The 26,144-nt window shown below is 46.8% G+C and overlaps 1 protein-coding gene across 1 annotated transcript in view; it reads left to right on the forward strand.

Annotated features, from left to right (window-relative positions):
* Positions 1-26,144, forward strand: part of trappc9 (trafficking protein particle complex subunit 9) — a 217,845-nt gene that overhangs the window by 15,898 nt on the left and 175,803 nt on the right. Inside the window, exons 7-8 of the mRNA XM_056298382.1 lie at positions 879-1,095; positions 12,177-12,320. Coding sequence (XP_056154357.1) covers positions 879-1,095; positions 12,177-12,320 — 361 coding nt within the window. The remainder of the gene's footprint in view (positions 1-878; positions 1,096-12,176; positions 12,321-26,144) is intronic.

Genomic DNA, 26,144 nt, shown 5'->3' on the forward strand with positions numbered 1-26,144 from the left:
TTAACAGCAGAGAAAAGACTCTAAATGATCTTTTCTCAACCTGAAATTTGACGACTTTTCCTAGAGTGACCCCAACATTAGAAAAAGTAAAAGATTGTTTTTGGTTCATATTTCCATGAAAGCTGTACACCACTAGGGTACTGAGATTGTCCTAGGGTCAAATGACCCGAAGACAAAAACGTCTTTCTGCACATTTCTGCTCCTTTTTTAGGCTATACAAGTGCTATCTCTTGCTAAAAAGTTAATTTTTACACCTATGCAGTATCTTAAGCAATAATAATAATTATTATTATTAATAATAAACCTCTACTTTAGTAAAAAATAGGATGATCCGCTGTGGCGACCCCTAACGGGAGCAGCCAAAAGTAGTAGTAGTAGTTTAGTAAAACATAATGATAATAATGAAGCTTTACTTTAGTAAAGAAAACAAGTGTGACAGCTGTGTTGTAATAAAATGAGTGGTGTCCACTGAGTAAATGCAGTATTTCTGCACTGTGAGGAGGGAAAACTCAGATAGTCACACAGTTTGTGATGAGCGACAGCTTGTTTCTTCATGCAAAATAGATTTGCGGTTTAAAATTAAATGGAGTTGCTTTAATTTAGAGGTTTAATGGAGACGGGTCATAACTGACCCTCAAGACAAGGGCGGTGTACACAATGTGTGGACAACACAAGGGCTAGTGTTTTTTTCTTTGTTTCTCCATCATTATATAATATGCTGCTGTGAATAGAATAGCGTGTAACAGGTAACACAATCTGCACAACCTTTCCTCAAAATCCTGAACTAGCAGCAACTAATATCTATGTAACTTAAGAACGACAATCACATTGCCAAAGTCGATCTCTAATCTCTACGTATTGTGTGTGTGTGACCTCAGCTGTCAGAGGAGGAGAAGATCCAGCGTTACAGCATTCTGTCGGAGCTGTACGATCTGATTGGCTTTCACCGCAAGTCCGCCTTTTTTAAGCGTGTGGCGGCGATGCAGTGTGTGGCTCCCACCATCCCAGAGCCTGGCTGGAGGGCTTGCTACAAGCTGCTGTTGGAGACACTGCCTGGATACAGCCTCTCCCTGGACCCCAAGGACTTCAACAAAGGTAGGGCACTGTCACACAAACAGCCCTAACCTTTAGACTTTGGTACTCTTGAAAAAATGCTAAAAATAAAAATGTCGGGGCGTCCAGGTAGTGTAGTGGTCTGTTTCATTGTCTACCAACAGGGGGATCCCAGTTCAGATCCCCGTGTTACCTCCGGCTTGGTCCAGCGTCCCTACAGACGCAATTGGCTGTATCTACGGGTGGGAAACCAGATGTGGGTATGTGTCCTGGTTGCTGCAGGGTGCCTGTTTGGGGTCGAGGGGAACTGGGGGCAATAGTGTGATCCTTCCACATGCTACGTCCCCCTGGCGAAACTCCTCACTGTCAGGTGAAAAGAAGCGGCTGGTGACTCCACATCCATCGGAGCCAGAATGTAATAGTCTGCAGCCCTCCCCGGATCAGCAGAGGGGGTGAAGCAGCAACCGAGTAGACTTGAAAGAGTGGAGTAATTGGCCAAGTACAGCTGGGGAGAAAAAAAGGGGGGGGTAAATAGCTAATTTGCAACTTAGCAGTTTATCAGGCACATTATAGAAAACAGTTGGAAGCTGTGCACATGTAAAGGAGCGGTAAATCTCAATGTATTAAACTATCAAAAGAACTATTATACACTCACCAACTACCCAGAATACCTATAATAATGATCTATAAGAATAAGAATACTATAAGAATTATAGAAATTATAATTATTTCATTATAAGAATACTGAAAGTGTGGAAGAAAAGTTTAAACACAAATTCAACGTATTTTTTTTCTCCAATATATTTATTGAGATTTTAATAGTATATTCAGAACTAATCATTTACATTGACACAGCTACCCACAAAAATAAAAATATAAAAAAAGTAAAAGTAAGAGTAAACATCATAAAGAAAAAAGGCAGTTTACATTTGGATTTACTCTATACTATACGGTACATACATCCTTTTACCATCCACTACTTCAGGTAGTGTTTGTATTTGCATTTTCCAAAAAGTCCATGAAAAGGTCCAAATAAGAGCAAAGCCCTTCCATTTCCCTTTAGTAATATATGTCAGGTTCTCCAGACCGTGACAAGTTGACAGCTCTTTTATCCATCTATTTACTGATGGAGGCGTTGTGCTCTTCCAGTATAATGCAATCACTTTTCTGGCCCGAAGAAGTCCAAAGTAAATTACTAGTGTTTGTTCCCTTGTTACTGAAACATCTTCTGGGTAAATTCCATGTATACAAAGTTTGGCACAGGACATTCTTATTGACAATCTGTGGGAGATGTTGTATGATTTTTTCCCCCCCAAAATAATTGAATCTGTGAGCATTCTCAAACAGTGTGATAAGAGTTCCCTTCTGCTCTGAACATGCCACACAAGAATCTGGGATTTTCGGAGACATCTTGTTGAGTTTAACAGGGGTTTTGTCCGTTCTCATTAGCCAATTATATTGCAGTAATTTAAGACATGTATTTATAGTTTATTTTTGTGCTTTCAAACAGGCCATGTCCCATCTGCTATAACAGTATTTTCATGTATGTCTGTTCTCCAAGCGTTTAGCTTTTCTAATGATGATTCCTCAGAATTTGTCATCAACAAATGATAAAATCTTGATATATGACCTCTATCTTCTACATTTTCAAGTACATTTTTTTCAATAATCAACAGTGGTGGTGTTAGTGTTATCTTTTTGTACTCCCAAAATATAAAGCTCCTTAGTTGTATTTGTAAAAAAAAAAACGTTTTGTAGGAATTCGACATTTTCCACATAATTGATCAAATGAAAAGTAAGTCCCGTCTGCAAAAAGATTTGAGATTTCTTTTTAAAAATATCCCTGTTGGCCCACATTTTAAATCCCCCGTCCACTTTGCCAGGTATGAATTTACCATTTCTCTAGACAGGAGTAAGTTGTGATATTGTTATGGGTTCACCCACACATATATTTACATAGTACCAGATTGATATTGATTTTTTTTTTTTTAGAAAGGGTTCCTTGTCCGTTTTTTCCCCCAAAGTTTTAATATCAGAAGAATACATGAATAAGTTTAATGGAAGGTCTTGGATCGATTTTTGTTTGATGTCAACCTACGCCTGGGGCGTAGATGGATGAAGAGAAACAAGACATTGTGGAAGTCATTTGGGCAGATCAGTAATACCATCTCAGATTGGTTAATTGAAGCACCCTTCTCCCCCAATAAGTGAGGCAGATGAGCTTATAGTGAAGTCTAGATTTGTTTTTGTTCCAAATAAATTGGCTCTGAGGCCTCTGTTTCTTCCACCAGTGGTTCGGCGGCAAGGCGAGGCGCTGCGTCCCTCTGTTCACGTTTGAGGCGGCGGGAAACTCCAGGGCCAGCGCTCAGTAGCAGCTGTGGGCGCTGGCGGACGTAGTGAGCTGCTCTTCATTAAGGACACGATGTCAGGAAGACGGTTTCTGGTGGACTCAGGCTCGCATAAGAGCCTACTCCCTCCTGCTAAGACAGACAGGTCAGCCGAAGGCGGCGGCCCACAGTTGAGTGCAGCTAACGGTTCGTCCATTGCGACGTTTAGCACAAGGTTGGTGATTGTTTGTTTCCGCGGGCGCCATTTCGAGTGGGACTTTGTAGTCGCCTCCATTACTGTTCCTATTATCGGCGCGGATTTTCTGTGTGCTAATGGTCTGCTTGTTGATGTTGCAAACTGCCGTTTAATTGATGCTGTGTCTTTCGCCACTGTTCCGTGCGAGACGGGGAGCCGGGCCGTTAACACGCGCTAACTTTTTAGCATTAGGGGATGTTTTTCAGCGTTTGCTGGCGGATTTTCCATCGGTGACTACGCCTGCCTTTTCCACCGCGGTTACTAAACACGGGTTAGAACATTTCATTCCCACTCTGGGACCTTCAGTTTTTGCGCATGCGCGGCGCCTCGACGCGGTAAAATTGGCTACAGCTAAGGAGGAGTTCGCCATCATGGAGCGTCTGGGTATAGTGAGGCGTTCCAACAGCCCGTGGGCCTTGCCGCTTCACATGGTGCCCAAGGCGGATGGGTCGTGGCGGCCTTGCGGCGACTTTCGCCACCTGAACAACGTCACCGCCAATGACCGCTATCCCATCCCACACATACAGGACTTTTCCATACGCCTGGCAGGTACCACTATCTTCTCTAAGGTGGACCTGGTGAGCGCAGAGGATGTGCCCAAGACCGCAGTGATCACCCCATTTGGGCTTTTTGCCATTTGGCTTGAAGGGGGCAGCACAAATCTTTCAGAGGCTGATGGACTCGGTGTTGCGTGACCTTGCTTTCGTGTTCGTTTATCTCGACGACATATTAGTGGCCAGTCCGTCAGCTGAAGAGCACCTGGCGCACCTGAAACAGGTTTTCCGTCGTTTGGACGAACACGGCCTGATAGTCAACCCGGCCAAGTGTCAGTTTGGACTGCCGGTGATTGACTTCTTGGGTTACCGCATTTCGCCGCAAGGCGCGGTCCCGCTGCCTTCTAAGGTGCAAGCGGTGGCGGAATTTCCCCGCCCAGTCTCTGTTAAGGCATTGCAGGAATTCTTGGGAATGGTGAATTTCTATAACCGTTTCCTCCCTCGCGCTGCCCACCTCCTTCAGCCACTTTACAAAGCCCTGCGGCTTAAGAAGGCTAACGACCCTGTCGACTGGACTCCCAAACGGATCCAGGCCTTTGACGGACTTAAGTGCTCCCTGGCTAATGCTGCCCTCCTCGCCCATCCCACACCCACGGCGTCCATAGCTTTAACAACCGATGCGTCTGACATTTTTTAGCTGCAAACTGCGAGATGGCGAGCGCAAGTACAGCGTTTTTGACCGGGAGTTGCTGGCACTGCACTTTTCCACCCGTCATTTCCGCTTCCTGCTGGAGGGTCGCTCATTAACGGCTTATGTGGATCATAAACCGCTGACTTTCACCATGTCCAAAGTGACTGAGCCGTGGTCTGCTCGTCAGCAGCGCCACCTAGCGGCCATCTCCGAGTTCACAACAGACATTCAGCATGTGGCCGGGAAGTCCAACCCTGTTGCTGATTGTTTGTCGCGTGTGCTTGTGTGTCCTGTGCACCTCGGTGTGGATTTCTCCGCTATGGCTGCCGACCAGCCCAGCGACCCGGACGTCCTTGCCCTTAGGTCAACGCGTACTGGTCTCAAGCTAGAGGATGCTGTGATGCAGGAAGGCAGTCCTGCCCTCCTCTGCGATGTCTCCACCGGCCGTCGCCGTTCCAGTGGCCTGGCGCCATCGAGTTTTCGAATCGATTCACTCCCTCTTGCACCCTGGAGTTCGGGCGACAGTGAAGTTGGTCGGTTCCAAGTTCATCTGGCCCTGCCTCCGCAAAGACATCAAGGGGTGGGCGGCTGCATTTGTGGCGTGCCAGCGCGCTATGGTCCACCAGCACACTAAGTCGCCCCTCGAACCGTTTCCGATCCCGGCCAGACGTTTCGACCATGTGCATGTGGACCTGGTGGGCCCTCTACGTTCTTCACAGGGTTTTATGCACCTGCTCACAATGGTAGATCGGACCACCAGGTGGCCAGAGGCTGTCCCTCTGTCCTCCACAACATCCGCGGACGTTGCACGCGCGTTTCTTTCCTCCTGGGTCGCCCGTTTTGGCACTCCGTCAGATTTCACCTCAGACAGGGGCCCCCAGTTCGTGTCCGAGCTCTGGTCGGCACTTGCGCGATCCTTGGGTGTGCAGGTACACCGCACTACCGCGTACCACCCTCAGGCTAACGGTTTGTGTGAACATTTTCACCGGTCGCTCAAGGCAGCGCTGTGCTCTCAGATGATAACTGGGTGGATCGTTTACCTTGGGTTATGCTCGGGTTGCGTTCGGCTCCTAAGGAGGACCTCGACGCTTCGCCCACTGAGCTGGTGCTCAGTCAGCCACTCCGCGTCCCTGGGGAATTTTTGCCTGGGAGTTCTGCTCCTCGACCCCGTCCGGCCGTTTATCCTTTTTGTCCGACAGCGCTTGGTTTCCAGGCCCCATTCACCACTGTTTTCCGCGGTTGTTCGTGCCTGCGGAGCTCATGTCGGCTCGTTTTGTTTTTGTACGGCATGATGCTCACCGCTCGCCTCGCCAACCCCCATACGATGTCCCATTTCGGGTTCTTGGGATGGGTCCTAAGGGTTTTGTGCTGGATATGGGTGGGCGTAGGGAGCGTGTCACGCTTTATAGGCTTAAACTGGCGCACAGGGTGGCAGGCGAAGTTGTATTTCCGGCCCAGGTTCCCCGTCGTGGTCGTCCTCCTTCCAGGACCCCGGCAGTGTCTTCACGGGTTCAGCATTCTGCTTCTCAACCGGCATTGGACTGTGTTTCAACTACTGTTTCGGCTGAGGGATGGCGCAGCCGTTATGGCAGGCTGCTTAAGCCTCCAGTGAGACACTGATTTTCTTCCCAGGAGTCCCTTCTGGGTGTTCGGGTGGGGGGGGGGGGTCTGTGTGGCGGACACTGGGGGCTGTGCCTCTCACCCAGCAGGACTGTGGGCTGGGGGCGTGGTTTACGTTCCCGGGCTCGCTGGTGCAGGGTTGTTCCTGCTGCAGTTTGGTTTTTGGAGTTGAGGAATAAACATCAAACTCGCCTTTGTCTCCTGTGTTTTTCCTCATCCTGCCACACCATTATTATTATTATCCATTATTGCCATAGCCAGTGGTTCAATGGCTAATGGGAAAAGCAAAGGAGAGGATGGGTAACCTTGTCTCGTTGATAGTTGTAGAGGAAAATGTGTTTATGTTGTTGTTTGTCAAGATTTCTACAGTAGGGTTTTTGTATAATAGTCAAATATATTCGAATTCACTTAAACCTCTATCAAAAGCTTCTCAAAAAAATTATGGTTTATTTTCATTAAGGCCACGAATTTTGACCAAGTTCACTTTACATAATAATATTTTATCCTGAACAATAAAAAATCTGCCGTATGGGTCCTTAATAATTTTTGTGAGCCTTGAAATGGTATTGACCTACCAAGGATGACCACCTCTCTGGCTTGCCTACTTTAAGAGGTGTTAATTACTTGTCCTGGCCAATCGACCCAGCTGGCGGTATAACTGGTTGGGTCGATTGGACTCGTTAGCCTTGGTTGGCAGCCAATCTAGGAGAAGGACAACTCTGATTTCAGACCTGGGTAGATGATGCTCGTTAGCCTGTTGGGCAGTTCATCTGGAGAAGGAAAACTCTGATTTAAAACCCCCACTGCCTTGGGGGTATACTCGTCTACGGTAAAGGCTTCGGGAAGAAACCCTGAGAAAAAATCTGCATCAGTCTCCATTGCCAGTCGTCTTGCTAGTCGTCCCACTGGTAGTAGGTGGTCTCGGATGAGAGAGTGGGGTTGATGATGCGCAACTCTTCCCCACTTTAATCATTGCGCAAGTCATCAGTGATCCATCACAGCATGACTAGATGGTCCTCGTCGCTGTGACGGATGAATAAACAAAACGGCTTGTCCTGGTCATCTTGTCTCCAAGCACTTTATATCGGTTGCAATCAAATGGTTCTCCTGTAAAAAACACTATTTTAGATTTGAGATATTTTATTCTATTATAATATCTTGTTTTACTTTTGCCGGTTTTCCTAGTCCATGTACGTTCCAAAATCTTTAACTTGTTTAGATTTATCCATGGATTGTGCTACTTTGTATAGTGAGAAGAGAAAAAATTGTAGATCTGCCAAAATAAATGTTCTAAAACTTACACAGATACGAAAGAAGAAAAAAAAAATCCAGAAACATTGCTGAACAGCCCCCCCGCCCCCCCTCAAGCATTTCCCCAACTGAAATGTACTCTGAACACACCCTTTCCCTGACTGTTGTGATAACAAAATCAGCATATAAAAGAAACAAGTCACATTGCTTTGCTCTCAAGCTTTGCTGTCATTTCAAGAATAGTCCTTGAGGGTGTATTCAGGCCGCCGCTCTGCTCAGAAAGAGACTCAGTTGAGACCAGAGCCAGGCTTTTATTGACTTTTTTAGTATTCACATGATAAGTGCCTTGGTTTTGTACGCTCTCGACTCCCACCTAATGCACTCACTCCATGCCAAGTGTTTGGAGCACAAAAGACCGCTCTCGTAGTGAACACTAAGACTGGGGGTCATCCATATTACTCTCATGATGGTTGTTCAAAGGACACTTCGGAGACGATTCATCTCAGCTACAGCGCTGCCCTCTCTGCCCCCTTCCCCCTTATGTACAGCGCAATGAGAGAAGCTGCTTGCTGATTGCTGAAAGGTTATTTTGAATGGTGTGTTTGATACCCCACACCCAGCAGAGCTCCCTGCAAGTGAGGAAGCATTGATTAATTCCCCGACGCTCATCTTTTTACAAGGGGGCAAAGTCAAATAAAATAAAATGCATTTTGAATGTCTTATTTCACACAAATTAGCTCAGCCTTGGTCAATGCCCAGGCTTAGTTTTTGGATTAGCAAAGCACAACAAAATTGACAGATTATTCCTCGTTGATTTCAAAATGTTTCTCTTCTTTATAGTTAAGGTTGCTCCAAAAATGCTGTCATTCATTTGATTATGGAAATTATTGCTGCACTGCAGCTTTTTTCCACGCCTTTATTTTGGAGGGTTTAACAAAGTTTTATCCGAAGCTATTTGTTGTGCAACTTGTCTATCAAATCCTAAAATGAAATTGTGCCTGAGATTTTTTTGCATCGGCCTTCTCCCCAACTTGCTGCATGTGGGTAATACATAGGCTTAACATTTAATGTTTATGCTTAGAAGCTGGTTTTGAATGATTTTTACTTATAAAATGGATGACCTTAAAAAAATTAATACAACTGTTGAAACATTCAAAAAGTTGCTTCTTCTTCTTCTTCTCCTTCTTTCGGTTTGTTCTCCGTTTCCCAGGGATCGCCACAGCAGATTTGATAGTTTCCGTTGGTACCACATGAGGGTACAGCACCGGTGGTAGTCGTTGCCAGCTGGGCCTTGACCGATCCGGTATGGTCTTATCAATCCGCATAATGATTTGGCAAAATTTTATGCCGGATGCCCTTCCTGACACAACCACTAACCCTATGGACGGGGGCACAGGTAAAGCGCTGGGTGCCATCTTGGTATTCATGGACTTGTGCCCATGCCTGTCACCATAGACATGCAGAAAGTTTAAGTGGTGAATTTGCACCAGTGGTTCATGGAACCAGTGGAACATGGTTAAAATGGAAACACGCTACTTTTGTGTTTGTAAACGAGACCCGATGTTAAACTGAGAAGTGCGGTCTCTACATAATCTGCTTAGTGATGTACCGGTTGCTACGTTCAAGCACCCAGTGAGGGAGGCCTGGCCGTCCCCTGTCTGTGAGTCCGCAAAGGGCTGATGGGAAAAGCCGGGTGCGATGTTTGTGAGTGGTCTGGCAGAAGCTGTCACGTGGGGGGTGCTATTGCGCAGTAGGGCACGCAGTAGAGAGTTCAAGTGAGGAAGAAAATGGGGCTCGTCAGTGCATTCCAATAAGGATAAATTGTCTTGAGATCCATAGAAGGGCTTTTCGAGTGGCTCAGGAGCCCCGTTTTCACTCTCCTCATCAATCACTAGAAATAGGGAGGCCATTGTTTACCCAGGCATTCAGGAATCAGGAAGAATTTATTGTCTTTTCTTATACGTACTTGCATACACAAAGAAATGAAATTTAGTTTCTCCCAGCCCACGGCAGTGCAGACAGTAAACAGCACAGTCCACTCAGTGCAGCACAGTGCAAACAGTTAACAACACAGTCCACACAGTGCAGCACAGTGCAAACAGTAAACAGCACAGTCCACTCAGTGCAGCACAGTGCAAACAGTTAACAACACAGTCCACACAGTGCAGCACAGTGCAAACAGTAAACAGCACAGTCCACACAGTGCAGCACAGTGCAAACAGTTAACAACACAGTCCACTCAGTGCAGCACAGTCCAAACAATTAACAACACAGTCCACACAGTGCAGCACAGTCCAAACAGTTAACAACACAGTCCACTCAGTGCAGCACAGTCCAAACAGTTAACAACACAGTCCACACAGTGCAGCACAGTCCAAACAGTTAACAACACAGTCCACTCAGTGCAGCACAGTCCAAACAATTAACAACACAGTCCACTCAGTGCAGCACAGTCCAAACAATTAACAACACAGTCCACACAGTGCAGCACAGTCCAAACAGTTAACAGCACAGTCCACTCAGTGCAGCACAGTGCAAACAGTTAACAACACAGTCCACACAGTGCAGCACAGTCCAAACAGTTAACAGCACAGTCCACTCAATGCAGCACAGTCCACTCAATGCAGCACAGTCCAAAAAAATTTCTCTGTCCAGAGAACAAACTGCCGCCAGGATGACTGTCGAAACTGCCGGTCTGCAAGGGCTAGCAGTTAGCTTAGCCTGCCCCACTTCCGCATCCTGTCAGACCGCCCTCCGTGTTTCCTCCCGGGCACAGCTCCAGGCAGGGGCCGTGGTCCCTGGGCCCATCGGACGACGCAGACCAGGCTCCCCCAGCCGATCCAGCACCAGCTCACCCAGCCCGACCCCTTCGACACACCTCCCCTGCACTCCACACGACGATGCAGAGCAGATAAAAACACTGCACGGTTGATGCTACGTGAAGCTGCCACCAGACCGCCTCGGTTTTACCTCTCGGGTACAGCTCCGGGCAGGGCTGTACAGCTCCGGGCAGGGCCATAAGCTCTCTCAGCTGATCCAGTGCTTGCTCTCCGAGCCATTAAACCAAAAAAAATTGACAAACAAAATGAAAAAACCTCACACGAAGACGCAAACTTAGATGCAGACGTGGACCAAGACACTGCATAGTCGGCACTGGGTGAGGCCGCCACAAACGCGAGTTCACGCCGCCATCTTCCCCACACTGGAAGTGTGTAAAATTCTCGTGTGGGGCCAACAATATGAGGCCTCCCACTGTCTTCTGATGCTGATCCGGTAACTCGTGGTCCCCTGTCTTTTAATATTTCTGTCTTAATAATGGAGGAGAGGCAGACGTCATTGCACAAGACATCTAATCTCCCTACAAGGTGGCAAATTCCCTCATTTCTTCTGGAGTGGGTAGAAGGTAGAGTGGCTTTCGAGTCAAGTTTTGGATGACAGGGCGATTGCTCAGCTGTGACACCGCTGTCATTATCTTGGTGGTGTGCTAATTGGATTGTCAGACACCTCCAGTCCTGGCTTAAGAACACCACAGATGAAGTTATTTTTCCTGCTGGAGGGAGAGAGACATCCATAGAAGAAAGCCACAAAATCCTCTGGATTACTAGCCTCCAGATAAACAGTGTGTGTCTCTTTTTTTCCCCTTCAAATCGCTGGCAGACAGGTGGAACTTAGCTATTTTTAGACTGCTTAGTGGATGCAGTTTCATGAAGGGAAAAATGGCTTATAAATGTTTTGCATTGCAGTTTTTTTTTTCCCAGATGGAAGAGGAAGTCAGTTGGAGCAAATATTTTGCAGTAAGGAAATGCTGACTGCAAAGTATCATGATGGATGGATGGATGGCTGGATGGATGGATGGATGGATGGATGGATGGATGGATGGATGGTTGGATTGCATGATGATGATTTGAGTTTACACAACGTAGTGTTTATCTATGGAAACAGTCAATTACTTACCAGATGCCCCCCCACCCCCCCTCTTTTTTTCTCCTCTTCTTAGCGAGCCAGCACTGGAGCTCTGTAGGGGCCTGAGGTTCCTAGCATGTAAAAGCCGGTGTCGGGCTAGAATGCAGTTAAGACGTGGCGTGGATCTCTGCAGAGTTAATAGCATTTGGATTTGTCAATATCACACCAGAGCTCACGTGATGCCCGGCATCGAATCTCAGGAAATGGGTCTGACCAAAAGGACGACTCCTTTTGACTTACATCCAAGACAGTATTTGTGCTTACAGGGTGAAAAGCATGCCAAAACACGCACTAATGAAAGTCTGGCACACACTTGTCACACAGTTTTTTTTTAGTATTAGCCTTAATGAATATTTTGTCCGCCTGCGGTGTGGTGACCTGGAGCTAGACCACATTTTTATGAAATGTGGGGTCATGAGTACACCCTGTACAGAGTCCTATTGGTGCACGTCATTTGTCAGACTTGTGTACGTTTGTTTTTTTTTTTAATCTTTTTGGATTTGTCTCTCTTGCCCCTTCAGGCACCCACCGTGGCTGGGCTGCGGTACAGATGCGTCTGCTGCATGAGCTGGTGTATGCCTCGCGTCGTATGGGGAACCCTGGCCTCTCTGTACGCCACCTGTCCTTCCTCCTGCAGACCATGCTCGACTTCCTTTCAGATCAAGGTCAGTTGATGTTAAATGGCCAGAGAAGACGTAAGAGGGGTGAATATTGTACTGTGTACATGATGAAATAATGTAATTTGGATTGGTTTTGTTTTTTTGTTTTTCTCCCAAATTGTGCTTGGCCAATTACCCCACGATTCCCGAGCCGTCCCGGTCGCTGCTCCACCCCCTCTGCTGATCCGGGGAGGGCTGCAGACTACCACATGCCTCCTCTGATACATGTGGCGCCGCTAGCCGCTTCTTTTCACCTGACTGAGGAGTTTCACCAGGGGGATGTAGCGCGTGGGAGGATCACGCTATTCCCCCCCCCTCCCAGTTTCCCCTCCCCCTTGAACAGGCGCTCCGACCGACCAGAGGAGGCGCTAGTGCAGCGACCAGGACACATACCCACATCCGGCGGCCAATTGCGTCTGTAGGGACGCCCGACCAAGCCGGCGGTAACACGGGGATTCGAACCGGGATCCCTGTTTTGTGGATTCTGTTTTTAATCCAGAGCTTTATCACAAACTTTGGAATTCAAGCCTGCCAGGCATTTTATCCTGCAGTAAAGACAGCATTATGCCTTGTGCCTAATGGTGTGCAGTGCACAAGAAAGCCAGCCTTCTCTGGCAGGAGTATGACAGTCTGCTTTGACCAGAAATCCCATGGACCTCCGAGATAGGTTTTCACCCAAGCAGGCTGGCAGACGGTTGGCCACACAATAGAAGCCGGTGTAATCCTCCGTCATACACACAGCACAAAAGTGGGATAGACAGGGGGGGGAGAGGTAAGAACAGAGAGAGGGGGAGCATTAACAGTATGAAATATTCAACAGTGTCAGCAAAAAGACCGCTGCGGCAGCGCTTGGGGCGCGCTCCCATTACCAGCCTCGTCAGAGCTGGTCCTACCTGAACAACTTGAGCGGCAACAGCCACATGCATCAAAGGGGAGAAATGTTCCCAAATGGGCTGATGAAGAATGGCTACACCACCTACCCCTGTAGACTTTCAGCCTGTGAGCCGTGTAACAGGCAGAATGTTCGGTTTCCTCACTGGAAAACCATCTCAGAGGCTGGGCTGACTGCTCGGGTTGCCTGGCTGGTTTCCCACCGGAGAAAAAAAAAAAGCCTTGCAGGAACCTCTATTGTTTTCCCTCTGCCTTACCTGGCGACTGGTTGTGGGTTCTGTGTAATGGTCCATGCACAAAGTGCTCTCCCTTGAACTACACTTTGGACCCCCCATTCAGATTGCCTCTCTTTCAGCCGGCTGTGTGATGTCACAGACGTGGAGAGGTTTTTGGAGTCCACTTTCCCGACGTGGACTTTTGTGGGGTCGGGTCCCCTTATGTGCGTTAGCAGCTAATTTGTTTACATCAGACACAAGATACAAGACCTGCCCGTCAGCAACAATGCCCCCTCCCTAAATCTACCTTATTGCCACCGGGAAGAACATAAAAATTGATTTGTTCATTTCCAGGTTGGGCAAAGTCCAGGAAGTACAGAACACTATGAGGCCAGTTCGTTTATTTATCTATTTACCCTTTTTGGAAATGCATATTAAAACATGCAAGTGATCGCTGTTTTGCAGTATTTTTTTCTGAGAAGATAAAGGAAGAAATGATAAATCCTCTCTCTATTTGGTTATATGGCATTGGGCTTTATGCTGGGGTTGCTATGGAGATGGTAGTTAAGTCATGAACAAGATCCCAAGTTTCCTCTCATGCTGCCTCACTTATGTAGAGACCGGAGGCAAGGATTCAGGTCAGCAGCAAAGGTTTTCAGAGATTGCCCAGCACCCTTAGGGTCTCTAGTAGCTCTCGAACCTAAGCTGCTGTGAGGCCTCTGCAAAAGTCAAGAGTGTAGGGCATTTTATTGGACAGCTCTAATTGTTGGCTGTCTTTTTCTTTCTTTCCCCCCTTTGGATTTTTCTCCCCTTTTCTCCCCAGTTGTACTTGTCCAATTACCCTATTTTCCAAGTCGTCCCGGTTGCTGCTCCACCCCCTCTGCCGATCCGGGGAGGGCTGCAGACTCCCACATGCCTCCTCCCATACATGTGGAGTCGCCAGCCGCTTCTTTTCACCTGACAGTGAGGAGTTTCACCAGGGGACGTAGCGCGTGGGAGGATCACGCTATTCCCCCCAGTTAGCCCCTCCCCTCTGAACAGGCGCCCCGACCGGCCAGAGGAGGCGCTAGTGCAGCGACCAGGACACATACCCACATCCGGCTTCCCACCCGTCTGTAGGGATGTCCAACTAAGCTGGAGGTAACGCGGGGATTTGAACCAACGATCCCTGTGTTGGTAGGCAACGGACTAGACCGCTATGCTACTCGGATGCCCGACATTGTTGTGTGTCTTAAAGGAAAAAAAAAAAAAAGAAATGGCTGAAGTTTCAGTGAACTTATTTTATTTATAATGTTGTGAAAGATTAGAGCAGGGATCGTGTGTAAATCTTGAGTACCAACCCATGGTCGACTCTTTAAAGGTAGTCTTCACCAAAAAAAAAAAGATACAAACAAGGGCACCAGGACTGTTTATCAATAATTTAATCAATCCCTGTTCAAATGTCACCCCAGCACCCACAGAGGAGGCCACAACATAAATTTGGTTGCCGGTCCTTTCAAAGGCCTCGGAGGCGCGTTGGACCTTGACGCGTCTTTGCAGATGACATAAAAAACAGCTTGAATGTTTTATTTAAGTCCACCTCCTTAGCAGTTGCTTAACGGCTCCGTCTTTGTGTCATGACAAGGTTACCGCGAGACTAATGATGTCAGCCCGTCTGTCCTCCTCACCTCCGCCGAGCTTCGGGACTCCCTCAGAAAAGGGAGCTTGTGACAGAAAAAAATGATTGAAGCGCGGAGGGAAAGAAATCAGTAACGTGGTGGAAAGGAAGTTATTGGGGGAGAGGCGGTATCAGGGGTAGTAAGACCGTACTAACAATGTAATTGTTGTGTTTTGTCGAGAAAAACACTTGTCCTCTCCAGTGAATTAAAAATGCTAATCCGTTATGATTGTGGGGAAAACACAGAGTGTAGAAGTGTGTTTAAAAGGGGTGTTTAGTAATGGTGTCTGAGTGCGATTGTGTTTTTATTTCTGCGCTGTGACTTGTGATTAAAAATGAGTCTTCTGCTTCCTTTTCTTCCCTCGGCACCATCTCCAGTATAAACCCCTCATTAGCAGGTGAACATACCCTCCCTACAGGTTCAAACTCTTCTCGTAGTGCCCTCCTTATATTTATGGGGCGTTCCTTGATGCCTGACTTCTCTCTTAACTCATTTCAACTGATTTCTCTCTAACCTGCGATCACTGTGCAACAAACTAGACAAACTTCATCCACTGGTGGGGAAGAATAGAGACTTTTCTTCATGTTGCGTTTTGTGCTTCACGGAAATTTGGCTGTTTGGATCAATACTGGCGCCCTGGTGGCTCACTTGGTAGAGAACGTACCACATAAGGCTGAGTCGTTACCACAGCGGCTTGGGTTCGAATCCGGCTCGGGCCCTTTATGGGCGGCACGGTGGCGCAGTGGTTAGCGCGGTCGCCTCACAGGAAGAAGGCCCCGGGAGTAATCCCAGGTCGTCCTCTAGGTGGAGTTTGCATGTTCTCCCCGTGTCTGCGTGGGTTTCCTCGGGGGGCTCCGGTTTCCTCCCACAGTCTAAAGACATGTAGGTCAGGTGAATTGGCCGTACTAAATTGTCCCTAGGTGTGAACAATTCGGCCCTGTTATGGACTGGTGGCCTGTCCAGGGTGTCTCCCTGCCTGCCTCGCAATGACTGCTGTGATAGGCTCCAGCATCCCGCGACCCCATTGGGATAAGCAGCTTGGATGATGGATTCCCTGATGCTGCATTAGTTTTATTTAAGGGGTTTCTCATGAGCTGTTTGGACATAGACTTGTTGTGTCCCGGTTATAACCTATTTTAGACGCAAGGTGGCCCAGTGGTTAGCAGTGCTGCCTCACAGCAAGAAGGTCCTGGGTTCGAACCCCAGGCCATCCCAGGTCCGTTCGGTGTGGAGTTTGCATGTTCTCCCCGTGTCTGCGTGGGTTTTCTCCGGGTCCTCCGGTTTCCTCCCACCATCAAAAAGACATGCATGTTAGGGTTAATACTCCTGTTTGTGCCCCTGAGCAAGGCAATGGAATCAGAATCAGAAACACTTTGTCATTTCATTTTATGCACTTGCAGACATGAAATGAAATGAAACATCGTTTCCCCCAGCCCTCAGCAGTGCAACACAGAGACAAAAACACATATCCAAGAACTACAAAAACACATATATCCAAACTAACACATATATCTTAAAAAAAAATCACTGTCCAGGAGAACGAACGCCAGCCAGGATGACTGTCGGAACTGCCAGTCTGCATGGGTTAGCAGTTAGCTTAGCCTGCCCCGCTTCCGCATCCTGTCAGACCGCCCTTGGTGTTACCTCTTCGGGCGCAGTTCCAGGCAGGGCCGTGGTCCCCGGGCCCACAGGACGCAGCAGACCAGGCTCTCCCAGCCAATCCAGTGCCAGCTCTCCCAGCCATCAAACAAAGACAAACTTAGACACAGACATGGACAAAGACACTGCATGGACGATACTGGGTGAGGCCACCGCAAACGTGAAATCGCGCCGCCATCTTTCCACACCAGGAAAAATAGGAGCAGCTGCATCAGGACAAGAAAAACTGGAGTTGGTCCCCGGGCGCTGCAGCTGCCCAATGCTCCCGATGGGTTAAATATAGAGAACACATTTCATTGTAACCAAACAACTGTATAATGAAAAAAATAAAATGGCTTTCTTTCTTAATACCATTTACAACAAAGGCCTTCAGGCCTGACTCCTTCCACTACAGCTACCAAAGAAATCAGTCAGAAGGCTTCCTTTCTCTGTTGCTATCGCAGTAGTATAGAATTAGTTAAGTCTGTTGAAGCCCATATCTATTACTAAGCATTAGCTTAGTTATAATGGGCTATAACATGTTTATAAAATGTTATGACACTATCCACAGCTCCCCACGGTGATTTCTAAGACTTATTAACAGGTTGTAAGTGCTACAACCCACCTGTTAGAAAATATGTCTTATATAATTGAAAGATTGGTATCACAGTATCATGATCACATGGTTTTACTGTATTCTATGGCTATTTATATTTTTGGTGCTTTAAATGAAGTGCAATGCTTGTAGAAGGGTTTTATAAAGTTTAATTAACTCTTATACAGAGCTTTAGGAATAATGATTCAAACCCTTTTGTCTGCTTTAAGTGAAATGATCCCTTTTAGTATTTGTCAGTACGTTCCACAAACTTGACTAGATTGATTAACAACCTGTAATTTTTCCAACTAGACAAGTTGTACAAAAGAACAAGAAGTCTTTCTTAAATGTAAAACTACTTTGGTATAGCGTAACACGGCATGGCAGTGTTAAAATGATGCTAAGGCATTTGTGTGATGAGTTCAAGCACAAGTTTGTTTTTTTGGGGGGGTTGGGGGGTTCTCCCCCTTTTGTTCCCCAGTTGTACTTGGCCAGTTATCCATTACATTACATTATTACATTACAGTCATTTAGCTGACGCTTTTATCCAAAACGACTTACAATAAGTGCATTTAACGCAGTTGCGTAGCCAGAAATTTGCTGGTGGGTGGGCGTACATGAAACTAGCTGGGCAAATTAAGTTTCTCTAATAGGCCTATGTGTATATACACTGTAGCCCCTTTTACAATTACATAGTTGTTATATCCAGGGGACACTTTATGACTCTGCTCATAAACCAATAAATCACTCAGACACAGAGCTACAATCAACGACGGTCTTTACTCGAAGCCTTCAATGAACTTTTTTTAAAACCAACATGCGGGTTCCCAGCATGCATTGCTCACACACCTACGGCAAGTAGTGTAGGACAAAAACATAACAATAGTTACATGATATTACCACATGTATTTTGTGATCGCCAATTTTGTAATTACACAAGCCAATATTTAGTACAATATGAATTATATATGTATATATTTGTATAGTTATAATAGCGTTACTATGTTTATACACAGGTATTAGACACAAGTAGCCTACATAAGAACAAGAACATATTATTGCCTACTGTGGTGACCCACATCTATATAACAAGAGACATTCACCTAAGAGGACGGTGTACCTTTAAGGGAAGAGGCGAGGGGTCAGATAATGCACTTCCGCTTCCGGTTGACAGTTGAGTTCAGTGTCGTTGTCGAATGTATGACATGCTAAGTTGGAGCTAGTAAACTACCTCGACTACGTCTACTCTCACGTCTCCTGTCTCGTGTTTTCTAACTCCACACTACCATTTTTGCAAAAATCACAGCACAAGACGACGTGGCTTGGTGTTGAACATTGAAATAATCTCATCATAATCCAATGATGGTCAGTTGTCTTTCGAATGAGAGCAATGACAGATTGTTCAGGCGGCCTCTGAGCATTGACGCCCTGTTGCTCGTTTTGATCCGAATGACAGTCGAGAAAAGACGTTCTACTGTGCAGCTCGTAATGGGCAGAGTGATGACGGCTCGAAGGAGATTGTTCATGTTGGGAAATGTGTCTTTAGGACAGCTGTCAAGAACCTCGATGAGGGATGGATAGGAATGACCCTCGGTTAAGCTGGTGTACAAAAACAGTCAGTTCTGCATCCTCCACAGAAATACCATAATGTGTGCAGGGTGGCTGTATCGCTATTATTTGACCAAATGAGTCCGATCGGCACAGACCGGCAGCGGAGGCCTTCATTATCCCACATGAGTCGTTCTGAAAACGGCTGTTGAGGTCTTGAAGTTGTCGGTCCAACATCTTGTTCCATAATGCCCGTAGATCAGAGTTGCTCCTAATAGATGCTGCTCTCCCCAATGTAGATGTAACGTGCGCGTCCTCAAACCTGGCTGGCAGTTTTCTGTTTCGGGAAATGGTGACATCCCAGTGGTAGATTCCATGTTTGGCCATTAACTCCTCAGTAAGCTTGATGACTTTATCAAAATCACCAGTAGAATTGTCTCTGAAAGCACTGAAACTGTCTTTAAGGCCTTCGATAAGATCAATGCAATCTGTGATTGACAGACAGGGGGACTGTCATCCTTTGGTAGGAAAATCACTGGCGTCAAATAACTTGGAAAACGTGACTAATAAGAACACAATTTCTTTGGTTGGCATTTACTGTAGGAGAGACTCTGCGTCAACTTTAGTCTGACCTGTGCTATCAGCGAATTCAGCGAGAGTTTCCAATATTGCATCAAACAGAGTTAAAACTTTATGCACTGAGCCAGACTTTGAGCTCCATCTGGTGTCAGTGGAGTGGACCTCTCCAGTTCGAGACACGGTCTGTGTGGGTGCAGTTGCTTTTGAATTTCTAAAAATCTGGCGTGCCGATTCCTTCCAGTCATGAAATGATACAGACTGTTCAAAATGTTTAAAAAAGTGGCCACGCTAGGAGATGCCTTCGACGCCGTACAAAGCACAAGGTTTAACCGGTGTGAGTTACAGTGTACATGGATTGCTTTGGGGAAAGTTTCCTTCAACATTGTCCGAACCCCACCTCGACTACCAGACATAACCGTGGCCCCATCAAAACTGAGTCCAACACATAAGGCAGGGTCTAGTTCTAGTGCTGTCAACACCTCCAAAATCTTTTCAGAGATCTCATTCGCCGTCATGTCCCCGGTTGCAATAAACCCGACTGCTCTCTTTCAATGCACCCTTGTAAAGATATCTTACGCAAACAGCAGCTAGTTCTAGTTTAGACAAATCTTCACATTCGTCCGCCAAAATGGCAAAATATGTGTCCGGTTGTTGGTGTAGTTCTGCTTTAATCTTTCTGAGAAGGAGTGACGTGGCCGTTTCCAGCAGTTCATTCTGGATAGCAGGGCTCATTGAGTCACATTTTTTTTGGGAGTTCATCTAGTAGTCGCTTTTTAATCTCGGGATCATAACTGCATATGAATTTGAAAATTTCAAGAAAGTTGCCCTTATTAAGAGTTTCCTCGTTCTCGCGGTGGCCACGTAATGGTACATGTCCTGCTTGGCACACAAAAGCACAATGTCCATTATTACTTTGATGTGTGCTCGATTCCTTTCAATAAAGGACACATTGGCTGCATGTGCGTCCCTATTGAGCTGATAAAGGATATTTCCTCGTCCTGGCTGGTGGCTTTCTCTAACGGCCTTGGCTTTGACCACTGCAGAAGAATGTGCTTTGCTAGCTTCATGTTTAGAACATAACTGGCTCATGTGTCTCCAGTCATTGAAACCAGTCTTAATGAACAGATCCTCCATGCCCGCGTCGGGGAAATGGCGGCATGGTTGGCAAAATACAGCATTTCTTGATATGCTATACTCCATCCATTTAAATCTTTCATACCATCGACAGGAAAAACTTCTGTCCCAGTTGTCCCAGGGAATGTTCGCAGCCTAGGCTGAGAAGCTGGCTCATCTACCGCTGATAGGTCTGTGGGGGCGAGTGGAGCAGTGGCACCTGTGTCGGTAAGTTCCGGTGCATGGGCTGGGGCCATGACTGCTGGTAGTGGAGGGGGAGAAGGCCCGGTTGTTCTGGATTCGCTGGCAGAAGCATGGTTGATGACTTGAGGCGTGTCCTCCTCTTCTAAAGTACGTCGTGGTCTTTTGGAAAAATTGGATGGAGAGCTTTGTTTGGCCATTTTAACGTAGGCTATTCTACTTAAGCTAGTTAGCTAGCTAGCAAACGATACTCACGCACACACAGCTCTTCAGCAGCACTTCGGGATCTCGCAGCTACGCAGACACAAGCACGTGCCTTGCAATGTGATAAGATGATTGGGTGGGAGTGGGGTCATAGAAATACCTAATTAAGTATCGATATATTTATGAAATATATGGAGGCTGGTGAATAATATTGATATAAAGGGTTTTTTTAGTTTTTAGTTTTTTTTTATCATTACATTAAAAAAGAAACTGATTGAAACTGACCAAACTGATTGGGTGGGCGGTGGTTCCAAGTGGGTGGCGGCTGACCACCCACGCCCACCCGTGGCTACGCGGCTGATTTAACATAGGAAATCAGGAGAACTACTAGTCCCACTTCCAAGCCGTCCCGGTCGCTGCTCCACCCCCCCTCTGCTGATCTGGGGAGGGCTGCAGACTACCACATGCCTCCTCCCATACATGTGGAGTCGCCAGCCGCTTCTTTTCACCTGACAGTGAAGAGTTTCAACAGGGGGACGTAGCACATGGGAAGATCACGCTATTCCCCCCAGTTCTCCCTCCTCCCCAGGCGCCCCGATCGACCAGAGGAGGCACTAGTGCAGCGACCGGGACACATACCCACATCCGGTTTCCCACCCGCAGTCACGGCCAGTTGTGTCTGTAGGGATGCCCGACCAAGCCGCAGGTAACACAGGGATTCAAACCAGTGATCCTCATGTTGGCAGTCGACGGAGTAGACCGCTACGCTACCTGGACGCCCCCGGTGTATTTTTAAGTGACATGTCATTGTGTAGCCTCCTGTTCATGACTTCATGACTCTAAAAGCAAGTGGAAGCGGTTCTTCTGAGAAGTTTGAAACTTTTCCTTTTCAAAAGCGTCATTTTGGGAAATGGGAGCGAGTGGGCGCATCACAGCAGGGGGAGAGAGAGGAGGGGTGAAGAGCAGAAAGGTAGGCTAACAAAATGTGTTGTGCATCACAGCGGTCTCAGAAGACCGTGGTTGTGCTGAGTCATCTGAAGACCTATCAATATCAGGTGGTTCCTCAGCTCACCATGCTCTTTATATCTGTTCAGAGGGTTTAATAATAATAATAATAATAATAATAATAATGATGATAAAGTTTATTTGTATAGCACCTTTCATACATAAAATGCAGCTCAAAGTGCTTTACATTAAAAACAAGGGAAACAATAAAACTCAACAATACAGATAAAATAAGTTAAAAGTAACAAAACACAGACCTAGGCAAAAAACATAAAACAAGGCAAGAAATAAAACCACAGTACAAGATAAAAAAATAAGAATAAAAGAAATATAAAGTGGAATTAATTAAAAGCAAGACCATAAAAATGGGTCTTGAGCCAATTCTTAAAACTATCTATACTTAGCACAAAAAGTAAGTAAATGTGTGTTTGGTAGACTATTTCTTTGTTGTAACAATGCTTCTTGGCAATAAATCTTATACCGTTGGAAAGCCTGTTTATTTCCCTTTTAAATGGGGCCACATTTGTAAGGAACATGCATTTGTGGGATGAGCAGCAGAGCTGAGTATGTGGGTTGTGCCCATGAAAAATTTGCCAAATCTTCTCTGCCAATGCCAAACAGCTTGTTTTGCTGTTGCTATTGACTCTTGTTTTGAGCTTCTGGTCCCCCAGGTGCTGACGATCAGCTGCCTGATATAAGATTTATTGCCAAGAAGCATTGTTACAACAAAGAAATAATCTACCAAACACACATTTCCTTACTTTTTGTGCTAAGTTTATTTAGATTCACAGTACAGTTTCAACTGACGCCAGGGCTTTTTACATCAGTATGAACATGTCAGTTACCACTGAACGGGTAACCAATGAAATGGCTCTATGCAGAATAAATCGCCGCTTCCGGTGTGAGAAGATGGCTGCGCAAATTCACGTTTGCAATGGCCTCACCCAGTACCGGTGTGGAAAGATGGCGGCACAAACTTAGACTTAGGGCAGCCTCACCCAGTACTGTCCATGCAGTGTCTTTGTCGATGTCTGCGTCTAGGTTTGTGTATTCGTTTGATGGCTGGGAGAGCTGGCGCTGGATCGGCAGGGAGAACTTAGTCTGCTGCGTCCTGTGGGCCCAGGGACCGCGGCCCTGCCTGGAGCTGTGCCCGAGGAGGAAACACCGAGGGCGGTCTGACAGGACGCAGAAGCGGGGCAGGCTAAGCTAACTGCTAGCCCATGCAGACCGGCAGTTGAGCAGAGGAGGCGCAAGTGCAGCAACCAGGACACATACCCACATCTGGGTTTCCACCCACAGACACGGCCAATAGTGTCTGTAGGGACGCCTGACATAGCCAGAGGGAACACGGGGATTCGAACCGGTGACCCCCGTGTTGTTAGGCAATGGAATAGACCGCTACACTACCCGGACACATCATTTAAGTGTACATTCAAGTAAATGGCCAGACACGTGTGCTGCTCATACGTGTTAATTGTAGAGCAAGGTAATGTGGGCTGAGTTTTTTTTTTTTTGCAGACTTGGGAATTGGCTCTTTCTGAGCTCTCCTCCGTGCCAGCTTTTATCTTGTTTTTATCACACTTCTATTTCCTGACACTTGAGTTTGCCCTGTCAGATGAGATGTTATCCCTTCTCTCTGACAAACCCTATGTCTAGAGATGAAACTGTGTTTTTTTTTTCTTTTTTCGTTTTAATCTTCGGGTTTGTGTAGAGAATATTTTTCCGCTCCCCTGGACAGTGGGCCTGTCTGTCAGACTAATAATGTGCTCTGCCGTGCTTGTCTGGGCAGGGACGGGGCCCGGGGAGGAGCAGCGCAGAAATGAGCAAAAGAGTTTTGGTGTATTTCCTTTTTGTCCCACCCGTGGGGTTTCGACGCCGTGTTGCGTTATTTGGAGACGATGTGGGTGAATCCAGATGTAAAGCTGCGAGGCAAGGAGTCATGTGACCTCACATTATGTTAGAAAACATTTTTTATTGATAGTGAAACTGGGGATTTTTTTTTGGGTCGACTCCATTGCCGACCAACATGGGGATCGTCTGTTCGAATCCCCGTGTTACCTGCGGCTTGGTCTGGCATCCCTACAGACACAATTGGCCGTGTCTGCGGGTGGAAACCGGATGTGGGTGGGTGTCCTGGTCGCTGCACTAGCACCTCCTCTGCTCGGTCGGGACTCCTGTTCAGGGAGGAGAGGGAACTGGGGGGAATAGCGTGATCCTCCCACGCGCTACCGTCCCCTGGCGAAACTCCTCACTGTCAGGTGAAAAGAAGTGGCTGGCGACTCCACACGTGTCGGCGGAGGCATGTGGTCTGCAGCCCTCCCCGGATCGGCTGAGGGGGTGGAGCAGCAACCATGACTGCTCTGAAGAGTGGGGTAATTGGACGGGTACAATTGGGGAGAAAATGTTTGAATTTTTTTTTATTCCCCCCCCCCTTTTTTTTTTTTGCTCCCCAATTGTACCCGTCCAATTACCCAACTCTTCAGAGCAGTCCCGGTCGCTTCTCCACCCCCTCTGCCGATCTGGGGAGGGCTGCAGACTACCACATGCCTCCGCCTCAACAACAATACAGATAAAATAAGTTAAAAGTAATAAAACACAGACCTAGGGCAAAAAACATAAAACAAGGCAAGAAATAAAACCACAGTACAAGATAAAAAAATAAGAATAAAAGAAATATAAAGTGGAATTAATTAAAAGCAAGACCATAAAAATGGGTCTTGAGCCAATTCTTAAAACTATCTATACTTAGCACAGAAAGTAAGGAAATGTGTGTTTGGTAGATGATTTCTTTGTTGTAACAATGCTTCATGGCAATAAATCTTAGACCGTTGGAAAGCCTGTTTATTTCCCTTTTAAATGGGGCCACATTTGTAAGGAACATGCATTTGTGGGATGAGCAGCAGAGCTGAGTATGTGGGTTGTGCCCATGAAAAATTTGCCAAATCTTCTCTGCCAATGCCAAACAGCTTATTTTGCTGTTGCTATTGACTCTTGTGTTGAGCTTCTGGTCCCCCAGGTGCTGACGATCAGCTGCCTGATATAAGATTTATTGCCAAGAATTCTTGTTACAACAAAGACATAATCTACCAAACACACATTTCCTTACGTTTTGTGCTAAGTTTATTTAGATTCACAGTACAGTTTCAACTGATGTCAGGGCTTTTTACATCAGTATGAACATGTCAGTTACCACTGAACGGCTAACCAATGAAATGGCTCTATGCAGAATAAATCGCCGCTTCCGGTGTGAGAAGATGGCTGCGCAAATTCACGTTTGCAGTGGCCTCACCCAGTACCGGTGTGGAAAGATGGCGGCACAAACTTAGACTTGCGGCAGCCTCACCCAGTACTGTCCATGCAGTGTCTTTGTCGATGTCAGCGTCTAGGTTTGTGTATTCGTTTGATGGCTGGGAGAGCTGGCGCTTGATTGGCAGGGAGAACTTAGTCTGCTGCGTCCTGTGGGCCCAGGGACCGCGGCCCTGCCTGGAGCTGTGCCCGAGGAGGAAACACCGAGGGCGGTCTGACAGGACGCAGAAGCGGGGCAGGCTAAGCTAACTGCTAGCCCATGCAGACCGGCAGTTCTGATAACACCGAGGGCGGTCTGAAGGCGGCCTCGCGTAGCCTTGACTGTGTTTTTCTGCTGATCTGGGGAGGGCTGCAGACTACCACATGCGTCCGCCGATACATGTGAAGTCGCCAGACGCTTCTTTTCACCTGACAGTGAGGAGTTTCGCCAGGGGGACGTAGCTCGTGGGAGGATCACGCTATTCCCCCCTCCCAGTTTCCCCTCCGCCTTGAACAGGTACTCCGACCGACCAGAGGAGGCGCTAGTGCAGCGACCAGGACACATACCCATATCTGGCTTCCCACCCGCAGACACGGCCAATTGTGTCTGTAGGGACGCCTGACCAAGCCCGAGGTAACATGGGGATTCGATCCGGCGATCCCCATGTTGGTAGGCAATGGGATAGACTGCTACACCACCCAGTTTTCTTACTATTCATAACTAATCCTTTTAATGTTTGTGTTATTGTTTATTTTATTTATTATCACTGTTTCTTGTTGTTCTATACATGCTACTGTGCAGTGTCCTTGGGTTTCCTGCAAGGCGATATAAATTCAATGTATTATTATTATTATTATTATTATTTACTTGAAGCCTGGGGTCATTGGAGCTGACTGT

Source organism: Lampris incognitus, chromosome 18 (genome assembly GCF_029633865.1).
Source record: "Lampris incognitus isolate fLamInc1 chromosome 18, fLamInc1.hap2, whole genome shotgun sequence".
Lineage (NCBI taxonomy): Eukaryota > Metazoa > Chordata > Actinopteri > Lampriformes > Lampridae > Lampris > Lampris incognitus.